The 17275-nt window shown below is 39.1% G+C and overlaps 1 protein-coding gene across 1 annotated transcript in view; it reads right to left on the bottom strand.

Moving 5' to 3' along the window:
• gbf1 (golgi brefeldin A resistant guanine nucleotide exchange factor 1) overlaps positions 1-17275 on the bottom strand; it is a 580908-nt gene that overhangs the window by 349052 nt on the left and 214581 nt on the right. The window contains 1 exon segment of the mRNA XM_034185226.1: positions 1762-1893. Within this exon segment, the coding sequence (XP_034041117.1) occupies positions 1762-1893 (132 nt within the window).

Below are 17275 nucleotides of genomic sequence, written 5' to 3'. Positions count from 1 at the left end.
TAGTTCAACTGGTTTAGTCCGTTAAGTCTCGTGTTGCTCTTACAAAGTAAATTTTGCAGAGTAAAATTTACTCTGTTGGGATAACATTTGGTCCCAGTCCAAATAGAGTTACATATACTCTATCACAGTGTAAAATCAACTCTTATTTGAGTAGAAATAATTGATTTGACGAGATGGTAGAGCTGATTTCACTCTATAATAGAATGCATTTTATTCTATTTAGACAAGGACCAAATATTATCCTGGCAGAGTATATTTTACTCTGCAAAATTTACTGTGTACCATGAGTGAGTTAAGCCTCATGTTGGCACCATAAATGAAAACTGTAGTGGTTTTATGGTCTTCAACCACTGTCTTTTCTCAAATTAAAAATACGGGTGTGCGTGCAACTTCGATCACAGAGCAACTGTGGAGAGCTGAAATTTGCCGGTTGGTATCCTTATGTATTTTGAATCAAGGATGAACACTGCGAAAATTGAATGTTGATAGGACAAATATTTTTGGAGACGCTATGGATATTAGCTAACAACACTGAACAATGGGTGGTTCAAACTACATTATGGACTCACACGCCATTCCAGGAGGGGATGGTAAGTCATTATATTAAAAGCATGATTGTGGTGAGTGATTGTATTTAGTAAGTTTAATGTAGGTACATAACATAATTGTAAATACGTTAAAAATACATGGATGACACAAGAAAATAAAAACACTTATTTCCATTGTGGTCCATTTAAAATTCAAATGGCAAAATAGAAGTAAAAATAAAATAATAATAATAATATAATAAATACATTAAGACAGTAAATTAACATAAAAAATACATAATTAACAGGAAATAAAATGGTTAACTTCCTCTTCTAAAAATTGTTGATATCTAAGGTTCTAAAAACATTCTGGACTCATATACCATCCCAACTCATTATACAAGCTTAATTTATTACCACTCTTGAAAATGTCAGCTACAAATTTTACAACCACTACCAAATCTAGAGCCTGTGGATCCCCATGGGCAACACAGTTGTTGTCATTATTATTATCATCATCATCAGTATTATTATTTTATTTTATTGTTACTTATATTTTGTCATTTGATTTTTAAATAGACTACATTGGAAATAAGTGTTAGCTTTCTTTTGTCATCCATGTATTTTTAATGTATTCACAATTATATTATGTACTTACATTGAACTTCCTAAATGAAATCACGCATTTAATATATAGATGATTTACTGCCCCCTGCTGGAATGGTGTGTGAGTCCAGAATGCAGTTAGCAATGTCCATTGTTCAGTGTTGTTAACTAATATCCATAGTTTCTCCAAAAATATTAGTCCTACCAATGATCCATTTTGGTAGCTTTCATCCTTGATCCAAAATACATAAGCATAGCAAACAGCAAATGTCAGCTCTCCACACTGTGTCCATGATTGAAGTTACACACACACACACACACACACACACACACACACACACACACACACACACACACACACACACACACACACACACACACACACACAGGCCAATATAGAAGATTGTGTTACTCTACATGAAGCTGACTGAATATACAGATGGAAGTAGTAATAACATTATTCAAACCATACGAGCAAATTAGTTGCATGCAATAGCATTTTGAGTAGTATCCAATTTTTCTTCCTCCATTTCTGTTCTCTCTAACCACAGGGTGAACACAAATGTAAGGATGCATTTGACAGAGTAAATGTTTCACCAAAGCACAAATACTCCTGTATTTTTCATACCAACGAGGCCATAGGAAAGAAACTTGTTGACAGAGGTGAGAGCAAGGCCTGTGATTGGTCCTGTGGTATCTTCAGAGCGGACTACTTCCAGAAAGGGCCTCAGGAAAATGTTGGGTTCAACATCTGAGAGCTCTGAGGGGAGAAATGACAAAGAGGGAGGGAGAGAGATACGTGTGATCAATCAGTCCTGTGAATACTGAAAAGAAGATTCTTAAAAGCAGTTATTACATCAATCATTTGTACAATGAAGAGGTGATCACTACAGCCAGAATTTTAAATACAGAACTGAAAATATACTGAGAAGTGCAAAGGAACCATCTTGTACATTCAGAATATTTAACAAAATGTCAATAGATGCTGGACATGAGCAACAACAAATGCTTTCATATAGTGAAGTATAAAATAGAGACATAAAATGTACATGATTTTGGTGTAAGCATCAACTAGGACAGAAAGAGGATTTATCTTGTCATTGTATGAATTGTGAATAAGTCTAGAGGTGATTTGTTCCTTTTGCTTGGAGGAGTAAAAAAATAAATAAATCAGTGACAGCATTAAAAGGAACCCCAACTATAAATACATGTTTATTCTATATGACTTGTTGTGATATTAGTAACATAACTATGGGACAAAATTTGCAAAAATAATGTCAAGTTTTATGATATTTTAAGAAACTTTATTTCTACGTAGGTCGCCATTGTTGTTTGTAACGCAATGCATTCTGGGTAGTGACGTCAAACGGGGGCAGAGCTTCCCGTGTTTACATTACAACTAGTGGCGATTAGCAACAATGAGCTCCTCTGTTGACCCTTTTCAGTTCGAACGAGAGCGTGATCTACAGGGTGAGGAAGAGAACTTTGAAAATACTGTCAGAAATGAAGATCAGCGCTCTGATCAAGCAAGAGTTGGCCATTGTAGGTGGTGTCTGTGTGGGGGCTGCTTGCCGATGCTGACAGAGAAAGAGAGCATCTGCTGCTCTTTCGTGTGTTTTAGGCCTATTTTCACTAGTTACCCGTGGACGATTTTTCTTCTTGTGGGGAAATATGACGGGCACTGCATCTGGTTTAAGACGTCGTTTGTATCCAGAAACACCAACAAGCTCCCTCATTAGCTGAGGTCAATGAAAAGCCTCAACTGCATCCGCGTTGAAGTGACGTGAGCACAGCCGCGGGTCTTTCGGCAACTGCACTCTTCCACAAGCATCCTCCCACTTTTTCCTTAACTTTCTTTCTTTTGGAAAGCAATGAAGGCTTACCTCGCTTTCTTTGATGCCCTTAGACTGAAAATTGCATCCAAAAGCCGCGCAATGTGGCATTTTATCTCGGCAGAAGAACTAGCTTTAACATTGTTTTCACTTGCATGAAAGATTTCAGAAACCTTTCCACGTCATCACCCCCAGAATGCATTGCGCAAGCAAAAACATGGCGGCCGCGTTGTATTTAAATATGTGATAAATAAACGCTATTTTATATCATTCAAGACTTGTTTATGCACTTCTAACTATATATTATAATAGCAGACGTCAGTGTTTCAATTTTTTGACAAATTTGATGTTATAGTTCCTTGTAAGCACATGGTGTCTACTGGTATAGCCAACAGCTGAGAACACATCTCTGACAAGAGAAAATGCACAAACCTACAAATATAAGTGAATCAAGTGAAATTTTGAGACACTGAAGAAATGAATACTCAGAATTAGGCCTCATCCACACGGAAACAGATACAACCCTTTTCTCTCATTTTCAAAAATGTTCCGTAAACACAGTAACATTTCAAGAAATATCTGCATACACACAAAGCCACTGAAAACACTGTGGTATATATGCCAGACCTGTATGTGGCACTGTAATGCTCCCACAAAACAAAAACGGGGAGAAATCAATGTGGAGCATTTGCAAAAAGCTTATGCACTGTATGCAAACCTACATTCAACGAAACAAACCCGTCAAGTGGGGCTGAAATGATTAATCAAGTAATTCGAATAATTCGATTACAAAAACTGTTCGAGGCACATTCTTTGCCTCGAGGCTTTGTTTAAAGCTGTAGTATGCACAGCAGGCCTGTAGGTGGCAGTCTAACACTCCCACAAAAAACAGAAGATGACCGTAAAGCATGCCCATAACTAATGTCAGCACTAATCAATGTAGCAGGCGACGTTACAAGTTTACAAAGCCACACGCTGAGTAAAATAAAGCCTTTTAAGAGAAAGGGTCTGTGCTGACAGTCTTAAATGGACTTATTATGCATTTAAAGTGAAGCAGTGTGTTTATATATTAATAAATAAATAAATAAATAATTACCTGGGAAAACAAAGAGAGGGAACACCCTAAGCTTAAAAATCTACATGATGGCATAGCGACATTGTGCCATTGCATAGGGAATGCCCTGCCACTAGTGATATTGTTGAAAAACACAAAAGTACTTTTTATCCGATTACTCGATTAACAGATAAAATAATCGATAGAATACTCAATTCCAAAAAGATGCAGCCCTACCATCATGTTACAGTGTAGCAGCAGAAGTGAGAACTTGACAAATTCACACACTGTGTATAATGAAGTCTATTAATCTGAGCGGTTGTGTCCTTTCAACTGGATGCATCATCACAGCCTGACAAAAAAACATCCACAAAGATGCCATTGTTTTGGAAGACAATGTCTGGAAATGCTTTAATTCCGTGCCCAGCATGCACCATGTGTACTGAGATGCTGAATTGGCTTACTGCACTGATGGTGAAAAACCTGAGAAGCAGCAGGTCTTCCCTCATATACTGTGGTGCTGAAAGGTTTATGAACCCTTGAGCTGTTACACGCCTGAATTTTGTCATGACATCAACTTTAAAATACAAAATTCAGCCTTTTTTTTATATTGCTGTCATTTGCCTTGTGGCTGCTCCAGTTTTGTTTGTTTTGTTTTGTTTTGTGTGTTTTGTTCAGGGTTGCCACAGTCCATCCAGCACAGATCCACACTGGGATTTGGCACAAGCTGTATGCTCTTCCTGATGCAACTCCAGTTTTACCCAGAGAAACACACAGAGCCCCTGGTCATACGAAGGGGTCTCACATCAAAGTACCAACCAGGATACACTCTGCTTAGCTTCTGAGATTTGATGGGCTCAGACTGGCTGCTCAGACTTTTTTTATATTCAAATGTCTAAAATGATGCCTTTTAAACTCACAGTGAAAACTAATCTCCACAACATGGCATGAATAAAATAAAAATGTAAAAGTCAAAACAATGTAAGTTTACGCACCCTCAATTATAACAAGTAAATCACCACTTTTACAGACAATTTTCTCAAGGCAAATCAGGTTGTGGATACATGAACATTTCCAAGTCACTGAATATATCTTGGACTACATTTAATTCGTCACTAACAAAAATACAAACAGTATGGTACTGTGCCTTAGGGCTGTCTGGAGGAGGTAGTTCTCAAAAACTGAGTGACCGTGCAAGGAAACTAGCAATGAAAGCCACAAGACAAAGACAACACTGTATGAGATATAGGCTTCTGTAACTGTGACTGGAGATACTGTGCATGGTACAACTTTTGTCTGTTGCACCACTTTTTTTTTAAACAACAAATCAGATCGAATCTGGGGCTTACATTTCAAAGTGCTATTTTGCAAACTGCAGCTGAAATTTCACATCTTTTTAAGGAAATCCTCTGCTCCACTCCACCATGAAGCTGCATAACTGGAGATGCAAAAGACAGAAGTTGCACTGTGCGCACTTTCAACCATCAAAACCACAGCTGCCTATAACTTCGTCAGAGTTGTCATGGGTGTCTTGGTGGGTGTCACGAGTCTCCTTCTTGCACAGTCAGTTTTTGAGCCCTGTCTCCTCCAGACAGATTTATGGGCCTTCCACATTGCACGCTTTATACGCATTAGGCAACGCCTACCAACATTTTAACGCGTGACATCAGATGCTTTGCTTCGGAAGCGGAAAGAGGAGCGGAGATTGCTACGTCACACTCTGGCTGTTTTCACAACCCGAAAAAATGAGCATGCGCCATGTTGAATTTGCGCCACCTGAGCCACAAAAAAGCTTTAAAAACAGCAATAGAACAATTATCCCATCACCTTGCTGGGAGAAGGTTTTTGTCAGCTACTTTTTGGAGTGACGTCAACCGAGGGAGGACTGACAACTTGGTGGGATATCGACGGAACCGCGACAGTGGGCCGACCCACACAGAGAAGCCGGGGTTCAGCCATCATTCCTGTGCAGAATGAGGCAGGCAGCCGGGGTGATGGAGCAAACCCACTCTCTCCAAAATCTCCCACTTTTTAGATATATGTGAACTCCCAATTTGACCAACGGAACTTAGTTCTGTAGCTTTATCAAGGTGAGAATAATATAAAAATGAAATGTGACGTTTACTGCACTGCTGTGAAGGTTTAATGATCGGCTAACGTTAGTTTAGCCTTTTAGCACAGTTGATCTGAGTGAACGCTTTAATTTGTAAATGGTTCAGTCTTTTTTTTTTTTAACCAAATAAAGCTACAGATTTTTTTGGAGACCACAAAAGGTAAACTTTAAATAATTTTTTTTTCAGGCGTTCTTCTCCAAACCTGAAAGATCAGGAGAAGATCTGTATGGAGGAGTGGACCAAAATCCCTGTTGCAGTGTGTGAAAACTTGGTCAAGAACTACAGGAAACGTCTGACCGCTGTAATGGCAGACAAATGTTTCTGTACCAATTGTTAAACTGTTTTTCTAGGGGGTCAAATACTTATTTTATGCAATAAAATGCAAATTAATTATTTAAAAATCATACAATGCGATTTTCTTTTCTTTTTTTTTTTTTTTTTAGATTCTGTCTCTCACAGTTGAAGTGTAGCTACGATAAAAATTACAGACCTATCCATTCTTTGTAGGTGGATAAACCAGCAAAACTGACAGGGGGTCAAATACTTATTTTTCCAACTGTGTGTGTGTGTGTGTATATACATATATATACATATATACATATACATATATATACATATATATACATATATACACACACATATATATATTTTTATTTGTCCCAATCAGGAACATTTGCTGTGCAGACAACCTAAATACAGATGCACTTCAAAAACTTCCACTGATGAGCTGAACACCATGAAGTCCAGTCGAAAGAAAACATCTCTGCTCTTCAAAATAGGTGAAAAGTGTCTTCAACAACAACACCAGAGGTCAAAGCTGCAGAAGAGACCTTCATCTGGTCCTGAGAATCCAACATATCACCTGCTTCTAAATAAAGGCTCTTTAAACAGCAACTATTTTATTATTTTTAAAAAAGCTGTTTCATTTTATATTTTAACAATAAATGAATGGCTCATTAAAAATCTCCATGAAATCAAAGTAAAAAGACATTTGCACAGGTAGGAGCTCTCTCCTTATTGTGCATAATTTTAAAACATTCACAATCACTAATCAAATTCATATTTAAGAAAAGACTCTGTCCTGATCACGCCATTAAAGGCAACAACATATTTTGATGTAATTACAAGTTGAAATGACTCCATTAAAAAAATATTTCATCGTGAGGTTTATGTCACAGAAATCCTACTTTACAATCACACTGCAGTCATTCTTAAATTATCTCCTGTTGCATTTATAATAAACATTTGTATTTATTTACAGTGTCTATTTTTCTGGTTGAAATGAGATATGAATAATCTACCAGACTTAAAAAATGTTACAAATTTCCATGTTATTTTATTTGTCTAAAAATAAATGTCCAAGGTTCCTTATGTTAAACAAGAAATGATCTAATGTGAAATAACAGGTGGTTTTAATTTATTTATTTTAATTACAAGTATTCTATTTTTTTCCTTTTTTTTTTTTAACAGTAATCAGAAATTTTGAGGTAAAAAAAAAACATTTGCAAGGATTTTTCTTTAGAAAACTGCTCTATAAATGAGCAGTCCTGTGACACGTTTCTGTTTTGTATAGATCAGTGGTTTCTGCACTGACCTGTTTTGTAGAGATCAGTGGTTTCTGCCACTAGTCTTCCATGTTTTGGCCCAACGTGTCATTCCTATTGGACAGTGCGAAGCTATGTCACAGCTCAGAGCGGACAAAGTTGGATTGGGCTGAACTTTGACCGCGTCAGCCTGTCAACAAGCGGCAACGCACGCTCCCGTGAGAAGCGTTGGTTTAGCTTGGCTTCTGACGCAACGCTTCTGACGCCTCTCATTGAAAATAATGCTTTTTAGACCGATTTGTGACGCCTCTGGCACTTCCAATGCATCTGGTGAGAAAGGCCCTTTACTGTACAATATCATACTGTTTGTGTTTCTTACAGATTGACATAAATTAAGTAAAAGAAAGACATAAAAATTGACTTGAAAATGTTCACGTGCCCATGCCCCAATTTGTCAATGGAAACTTGGCTGTAAAAGTGATTTAGTTGTGTTGTGCTTAAACCTGAGTATACTTATGCACACCATTGTTTTGACTTTCACATTTTTATTTTATTTTTGTTACAGAAATTAGTTTTTGCTTTGAGGTTAAATGGCATCACAGTAGAAATTTGAATATAAAGAAGCCTGAATTATGGCTTTTATTTGAGGTGATGTTTTAACAGTCTCCACCTTTATCTCAAGAATTCAGAGATAAAGGGGTCAAAATTAAAGCAGAAAAAACACTAATCTAACTAACTAAATAAATCAAAGGCCACGCACACCTCAAAGAAATGTATGAAAATAGGGACTTGCTAAAGAAACTCCATGCTGACTATAGATTTTTAAAAACCAACTAGACCTTCTAAATAAAAAGATTACTTTGAACATCAAAAGAGGAGAGAAGAATGTCTGATCCATTTCCAAAAATGTTCATGACTGCGGCTGATTACACTGTGAGATCCATTACCAAAAAAAGCTTGTTTAGAAATCAAATATGGAATTTACAAAGCTCTGTATCGGCTGCCAATTCACTTTTAGGCCTTGCTTTAAGAAGCAAATCTCTTCCTTTATGCTTGTTTTCATTATTGTTAAAACTGGAGAATTTTCATCTTTTTGTGGGAAGGAGAAAATACTGTGGATTCAGAGTTGAGGAGAAAAACAGTTTTCTCCACTGGATTCTGAAACATGGTAAAAGAAATGAATGACGCAATAATGGCTCTGCTTGTTTGACCACTGCTCCAACTGCCAGCAAAAGAAAAAACTTTAAGAAGGCTTTAGTGTCCCATTACTTTATAGTGTGGAAAATAGCATTTAGTGAGGGTGGAAGCAGAGTGCGCAAATGAATCTGTCAATAGACCCCAATGAAGACTTCATCAGAGGCAATCACTCCACCAAAGCCGTGACTACGTTCCTAAAAACCACTGATTGGAAAACTCAATTGTGTGTATTGATCCGGCGCCCATCGGTGAACACGGGGCTGACGACAGCAGTCTACAGTCACCACCTCCAACCTTATATACGGTCTAAATACAAGCTCTGCACCTCAACTCAATTTCTGGGGCTTGTGGAGAGGAGTAAAATAAATAACGATGGTCAAAGCTACAGTGAGGCAATCATTCTCTAACCACAGTGACCTCTGGCTGACTTTGACCGGGGGCGGGGCAAGATTAAGCAGCTGTACCAGCCACAGTCCTCACCATCTCAAGGCTGGGTTTGTTTGGGTACAAGCCTTGGTTTAAGAATGCACACAAGTCCATGTGGACGTCAGTTTAATTGTGAAAACAAAAAAGGTTTGTGAAATAAACCAGCTGGCATTCACCATGAGCCTAAACCCAGCTACCTTTTCCGTCCCGGAGGGTGTTTTTTGTTTTTTTGAACATTGTAGTGAGAGCATCCAGCCGTGCGTGGATTACCTCTCCAAATGCCCTCAGCAAAGAGAGACAGCTGGGGGTGGGGTGAATCTTTGCCCCAGGAGAACACCTCGGGATGAAGCCAGCTCACCACTAAACAGAAGATGTCTAACACATGCACATCTATTGGCAATGGAGCACAAACCACTTAGGAAGACAGAAATGGGTAAAGTGTGGAGCATGTAAAAGGAGCACGGGGGGTGGGGGGTGGAGACAAATCCTCCACCTGAGGTATGAAAAGCAAATTTTTAAAAATTATCAAATAATTTAGTCAAGAATTTAACTTACAAATATTCCTTTTGGGTTAGAAAAAGCCTTTGTAACAGCATCATGTGCATCACTTTTTATATAATGGTTTGCATGTCACGTGATATTGATCATTTGTCCCATTTGCCACTGTGTTCCTTTTACCAAGAAATTTGGTTCTGCACCTTTTGTACCATTGCATGCACTAGCACTAACAAAGGTGGCGACTTAGCTTAAAAACAAACAGCAGCCCGACACAGTGCCCAGACTCGCTGGGTAATGGACAGGAGGGTTGGATGCACTGAGGGGACTTGAGAGCAAGCTGGGGCGGTCTAGAGAAAGCAGTGTTTGCTGGAGGTAGAACCACACAGGCCAGACTGGCCACAGGACAGGGCTTGGGGGGGGGGGGCAGCAGGCTCCTTCAGATGACACCTGGCTGAGACGGGGCATCTCGGTCTCACTACCGAGCTTTGGTGGACACTGTAGCACTGGGAAGGGCCTAAGTCCCTTTTCTCTTGTTTTTAAATTAATAAAATATCAAATGACAGGGATCTATTTTAGGCACCTCCTTGAAAGGAACACGAATCAAATATTCTTTCCATTGCACTTATAAACATTCATTATTTGAATAACAATGATGCCCCAACACACACACACACACACACACACCACTGTGCTACCATGCAGGGTGCTCAATCGCAACTTGAGAATTCAGGCCCTTGCCCTTGCTCAGCACAGTGGGAGCAGCAGAGCAGATAGTCAGCGTTCATGCAGACGATCGCTCGTAGCCTTTAGTGGTATAGCGTTTGAGCTAACAGTTGGGAAATTCAGCCATGTTCTGAGCGGAACCGGTTCGTCACAGCCCGCGGCAACACCGGCTACACGTAGCTACACCGCTACCAGACCCACAGTTACAGCAGCAGCAACATCCAAGACCAGGACCTCAGCATCGGCTACCACCAGGCCCCGGGCTACAGCATCGGCTGCCAGTTTGTCGTCCCTGCGTGGAAGCAGGGACATCACATGCTAAGCTAATAGCAAGCCTTCGGTAAGCTAGCTTTCTGTGTTTGGGACTGTAGTACTGTATCAAGATCTACTGCATCCTAAAAGCAACATGACTTTAAAAATCCTTCAGAAAGACATGGAGGAATTAAAGGAGTCCATGAATATGATGTCTATGTAAATGGCATCTTTAACAAAGCAAAAGCACATCATCACAGAACTGTTTGGAAAAAAAAATCAAATAGCTAAAACAACAGAATTCTGAACAAGAACAGAAAATTTTATATCTGGAAAATTGTAAGACTTGGAGCAGTATTCAAGAAAGATCGATGTCATCATCTCTTGACTAAAAATCAAAACCAAGGAATTTTTCACAGGCTGTGAAGGGAGTTAGTGCTGAAGACTGTGGACACAAGGAAACTACAGAGAAACAGGTGACTGCATTCCTTCACAGAAAACATAGACATTAACCAAGAAAATATTAAAGCCTGTGACACTCTGCTGACTTGAGATAAGACATCCATTCCAGTCATTATCATCTGTTTTGCAAACAGAAGGCACAAAGTTGAATTACTCAAACAGGGAAGGAAGCTGAAAACACAAACCTTTATATAAAGGAGCATCTTACTAAGAGCAATGTGGACATCACCAGGAAAGCAAGGTTGTTTAAGAAACAGGGTAAGATCCATTCAGTTTGGGTCACAAATGGTAAGGTTTTTAACAAAAAAAAAAGGATGCACCTGAGAATGCCAGAGGTCTGTGCATTAGGAGCATGAATCAGAATGGTTTGAATGAGGATGAAATGGAGGATTGTGCAGGCTTTGTGTTTCATAATTGGATGCTATTCTGCTTGAAAGCAACATTCATATAATGGCTGTCTCTGACACACATTTAGATGAAAATATAAGTGATACTGCTGTATTTATACATTTGTGGATTTATTTATTATATGATGGCAACTGACATTTTTCAATCTACCTCTGCACAGGAGCTCAATTTGAAAGATTTTGATTATACTGAACATAAATTTCATAACATGGAATATAAAAATGATCCAGATTTATTTTCCTCAGTAACATTATTCATCATTGTAAATATTTTACTGAAGAACAATTAAGGAGTATTCTATGACAGATGGGACATTTTCAATCATACACTATAACAGTAGAAGTCTCACTACCAATATTTCAAAAATTCAAGACTGTTTAAAGAGTTCTAATAAACATTTTTCAGTTATTGCAATTGCAGAGACATGGTTAAAGGAAGAACAACTGGATGCTGTCCAGCTTGAGGGATATGACTTTCTTGCAACAAAAAGGATGACTAAAAGGGGAGGTGGCGTGGCACTTTATGTCAGATCAAGTTACCAAAGTGAAATTATTAAAAAAAAATGTCATTTTCTGTGGAGAATGTTACGGAATGTACAACCCCAATTCCTATGAAGTTGGGACGTTGTGTAAAATGTAAATAAAAACAGAATACAGTGATTTGCAAATCCTCGTCAACCTATATTTGATTGAATACACCACAAAGACAAGATATTTAATGTTCAACCTGATAGACTTTATTGTTTTTGTGCAAATATTTGCTCATTTTGAAATGGATGCCAGCAACTCATTTAAAAAAGCTGGGACAGTGGTATGTTTACCACTGTGTTACATCACCTTTCCTTTGAACAACACTCAATAAGCGTTTGGAAACTGAGGACACTAATTGTTGAACCTTTGTAGGTGTAATTCTTTCCCATTCTTGCTTGATGTACGACTTCAGTTGTTCAACAGTCCGGGGTCTCCGTTGTCGCATTTTGCGCTTCATAATGCGCCACACATTTTCAATGGGTGACAGGTCTGGCCTGCAGGCAGGCCAGTCTAGTAACCGCACGTGGCGGTGTTTCTGGATGTTGTTGATGTCTGGCTTTTGCTTTGCATGGTAGAGTTTTAACTTGCACTTGAAGATGTAGCGACAAACTGTGTTAACTGACAATGGTTTTCTGAAGTGTTCCAGAGCCCACACGGTAAGATCTTTACGAAATGTCGATTTTTAATGCAGTGCCACCTGAGGGATCGAAGGTCGCGGGCATTCAATGCTGGCTTTTGGCTTTGCCGCTTACGTGTAGAAAGTTCTCCAAGATTCTCTGAATCTTCTGATTATATTATGGCCTGTAGATGATGAAATCCCTAAATTCCTTGCAACTGGACCTTGAGAAACACCGTTCTTAAGCTGCTGGACTATTTTTTCACGCAGTTGTTCACAAAGTGATGATCCTCAACCCATCTTTGCTTGTGAATGGCTGAGTCTTTTGGAGATGCTTCTTTTATACCCAATCATGACACTCACAATTAGTGTCCTCAGTTCGCAAATGCATATTGAGTGTTGTTAGAAGGAAAGGTGATGTAACACAGTGGTAAACATACCACTGTCCCGGCTTTTTTGAAATGTGTTGCAGGCATCCATTTCAAAATGAGCAAATATTTGCACAAAAACAATAAAGTTTATCAGTTTGAACATGAAATATCTTGTCTTTGTGGTGTATTCAATTGAATATAGGTTGAAGTGGATTTGCAAATCGTATTCTGCTTTTATTTACATTTCATACAATGCCCCAACTTCATTGGAACTGGGGTTGTACAAATGGCTTCACAGTTAGCTCCAAATTTCAGCTTCGAGTCAATAATCGTACCAAGGTATTTGTATGATTGCACATATTCTATGGCCTAGCCTCCAACTACTGTGGTCTTGTGTGAAGCAGCATTCCTTCTAAAATCAATAAGCATGTCTTTGGTTTTTGATATGTTTATATGGAGGTAAGACTCCTCACACCACTTTACAAATTCATCAACAGGGCCATGACTAATATTATCTTTGCGCAGACTCAATTACAGAATCGTCTGCATACTTCAGTATGGTTCTATTTTCATGTTTGCTCATATTTGTCACATATTTGTGCAAAGGGTGTAGAGTAAAGGTGACAGCACACACCCTAGAGGAGAACCTGTGGATGTGCACTTCTGATCAGAGAAAACACCATTTACCCTCACTCTGAGTCCTGTTTATTAAAAAAAAAAACAAAAATCAAGAATCCAGCCAACCAGATTGTTACTCAAATCAAAATGTTCTAATAACCTGGCTGGATTATATTAAAAGCAGAGGAAAAATCCACAAATAAAAGTCTGGCATTTCCCATTCCCTTCAAAGTGTTTAAAAAGCATGCTGAACAGAGTTATAGTAGCATCCTCCACTCCCCTGTGAGAACTGTATGCAAAATGCATAGGATTCAATGCATGATCAGTTTGCTTTAGAATCTCAGACCTGACCAGTTTCTCTAAAACCTTCATCACAACTGAAGTCAAAGCAACTGGCCTAAAATCATTCAGAGTTGTGGAGCAGCTAGATTTGGGACCAGGAACAACCACAGAGTCTTTCCAGAGCTTAGGGACATGTGTTTGTAGAGACCTGTTAGAAATGCAATTAAATACAGGCCTCAGTTCTTTTGCACAAGACTTAAGTACATGACCACAAATGTTATCAGGACCATGTTTTTGTTTACTTTAACAGAACGAAAGGATTTTTCAGCATCCTTAAGATGAAATTTAAAATGCTGACTGTCCCTTCAATATGTATTTCATCTCCTGAATTTCACCACCAAAATCAAGTGTATCAAAGCAACAGTAAAAACAGTAAAAAGTAAATGGTAAAAAAGAGCATTAGTAGTTCCTTATTACAGTTAAAACCATCCAATAAAACATGAGTTCTGCTCTTTGTGTTCTGGAGGCCTTCTATAGTTTTCATACTTTCCCAGACTGAGCCGTGATAATTTGCCGCCATCTTACTCTCCAGTTCTAATTTGAACTTCTGTTTTGCTTTTAAAATTTCAATCTTAAGTTTTCTATCTATCTTCTGTCTTTTTTGGCTAAGATCAGATGCTGCTCCCAGTTTAAATGCACGATTCTTTGTCATGCAGGACTTAACAGATTTGGTAATCCATGGTTTATTGTTGGGGGGGATGAGGGGGATGATCATGTCCTGACAAAAAGCCACATATGAACATGCAACATCCACCAGCCAACCAAATCATCTTCACAGGACTGAGTGAAAAAGTATGTACCAATCAGTACAGTCAAAACATTCTTTGAGCCAAAGCACAGACTCCTCTGTCCAGACCTTAATGTCCTTGGTCTCTGTTTTCTCTCTCTTTAGAGCAGTTTTGTATATGGGCAGTTGATGCACACAGCTGTAGTCAGAAGAACCCAGAGGAGGAAGAGGCAGAGATTTATAGGCATCTTTAACTGACCAATAAGAAATATCCAATGTCTTCTCCCATCTGGTTGATAGGAGACATATTGGTAAATGTTTTTAAGAGTTGCTTGAAGGGAGACATGGTTAACAAAACCCAAAATGAAGTTTGGTGCATCAGGTGAAATCAACTCCAGTTTCGGCACCACCTGAAACACGGTGCAGCTGGCTTTGGGTGAAAATACACCGTAGTTATGAACAACTGAGGAAACTCATGAGGCAGGTAAAAAGGTCGTAACGACACTGCTAAAAGTTCCACATCTGATGGACAGATGCACTCCCTCACAATCACCAAGTTACAGTATCGCTCATTAACATACACCCCCCCTCCCCGAGTCTTAGCCATCCTCTCTGCCACTCGCTCAAGACAGAGGGGCACCAAACCCATCAATGGGCAGATCGGTCAGTGAAAACAAGATACAGCAGTTGCTGAAATCCTTCTGGAAATGAACATTTCACTGTAGTTCATCCACTTTGTTTCCGGAGGGACTGTACAGGCAGAGGAATCTGGTTGAGCCTCTGACGCCTCCGCGTTTGCCCCGCTTCCTCTTCTTGTCTCACTTGACATGACTTGGTCCGTTAAAATTCCTTCAAATGAAATCGGGCAGCTGTAGCATGAGGTCTGTCACCCGACCTAGGCCATCAGAGTTAAGCTGCAGCAGTGCGTCCCTGGAGTATTGAATCCACCCAGCCTCTCCCTGGCACACCGCGCTGCAAACCTTGCAGGTGAACAGTTGATAAAAAAAAATAAGCCAAAGCGCAATGGCATATAAAATATCCATTCTGGATTCCTGTAAATCAAGAGCACCAAAACGTATCATAAAACCACTAAAATTTAAAAGATAAAAGCCACATTAAAGCATTAAAAACACCAACAGGTGGGCACCAAACTCTCACTCACTGCCGTTCGCTGCTTTTGCATGCACCCTGCTTGATCTATGTAACTGTATGTTAATTTACAGTCTTAATTTATTGATAAATTGTTTGAGTTGTTATCATATTCACACATTAATATTATCATTATTTTTATTATTATCATCAGTATTAGTAATATTTAATTTTATTACTTCTATTTTGTCATTTGATTTTTAAATGGACAACAATGGAAATACAGTGAGGAAAATAAGTATTTGAACACCCTGCGATTTCGCAAGTTCTCCAACTTAGAAATCATGGAGGGGTCTGAAATTTTCATCTTAGGTGCATGTCCACTGTGAGAGACATAATCAAAAAGAAAAAGAAAAAAAAAAAAATCCGTAAATCACAATGTATGATTTTTTTAATAATTTATTTGTATGTTACTGCTGCAAATAAGTATTTGATCCTCTACCAACCAGCAAGAATTCTGGTTCTCACAGACCTGTTAATTTTTCTTTAAGAAGCCCTCTTATTCTGCACCATGACATCGAGGTGAATGTGAGGCATAATTGTAAAGCGCTTTGAGCATCTGATGCAGATGGAAAAGCGCTATATAAATGCAGTCCATTTACCATTTATTCTGCACTCTTTCTCTGTATTAACTGCACCTGTTTGAACTTGTTACCTGTATAAAAGACACCTGTTCACACACTCAACCACACTCCAACCGGTCCACCATAGCCAAGACCAAAGAGCTGTCTGAGGACATCAGGGACAAAACTGTAGACTTGCACCAGGCTGGGATGGACTACAGGACAACAAGCAAGCAGCTTGGTAGAAGACAACAACTGTTATGATTATTTATTAGAAAGTGGAAGAAACACAAGATGACTGTCAATCTCCCTCGGTCTGGGATTCCATGCAAGATCTCACTTTGTGGGGTAAGGATGATTCTGAGAAAGCTCAGAACTACACAGCAGGACCTGGTCAATGACCTGAAGAGAGCTGGGACCACAGTCAAAAAGATTACATTAGTAACACATGATGCTGTCATGGTTTAAAATCCCGGAGGGCAGCAAGGTCCCTCTGCTCAAGCCAGCACATGTCCAGGCCCGTTTGAAGTTCACCAGTGACCATCTGGATGATCCAGAGGAGGCATGGGAGAAGGTCATGTGGTCTCAGATGAGACCAGAATAGAGCTTTTTGGAATCAGCTCCACTTACCATGTTTAGAGGATGAGAACAACCCCAACAAAACCATCCCAACCGTGAAGCATGGGGGTGGAAACATCATACTCTGGGGGTATTCT

This window comes from Thalassophryne amazonica, chromosome 13 (assembly GCF_902500255.1).
Source record: "Thalassophryne amazonica chromosome 13, fThaAma1.1, whole genome shotgun sequence".
Lineage (NCBI taxonomy): Eukaryota > Metazoa > Chordata > Actinopteri > Batrachoidiformes > Batrachoididae > Thalassophryne > Thalassophryne amazonica.
This window is presented reverse-complemented; position numbering and strand designations above follow the sequence as displayed.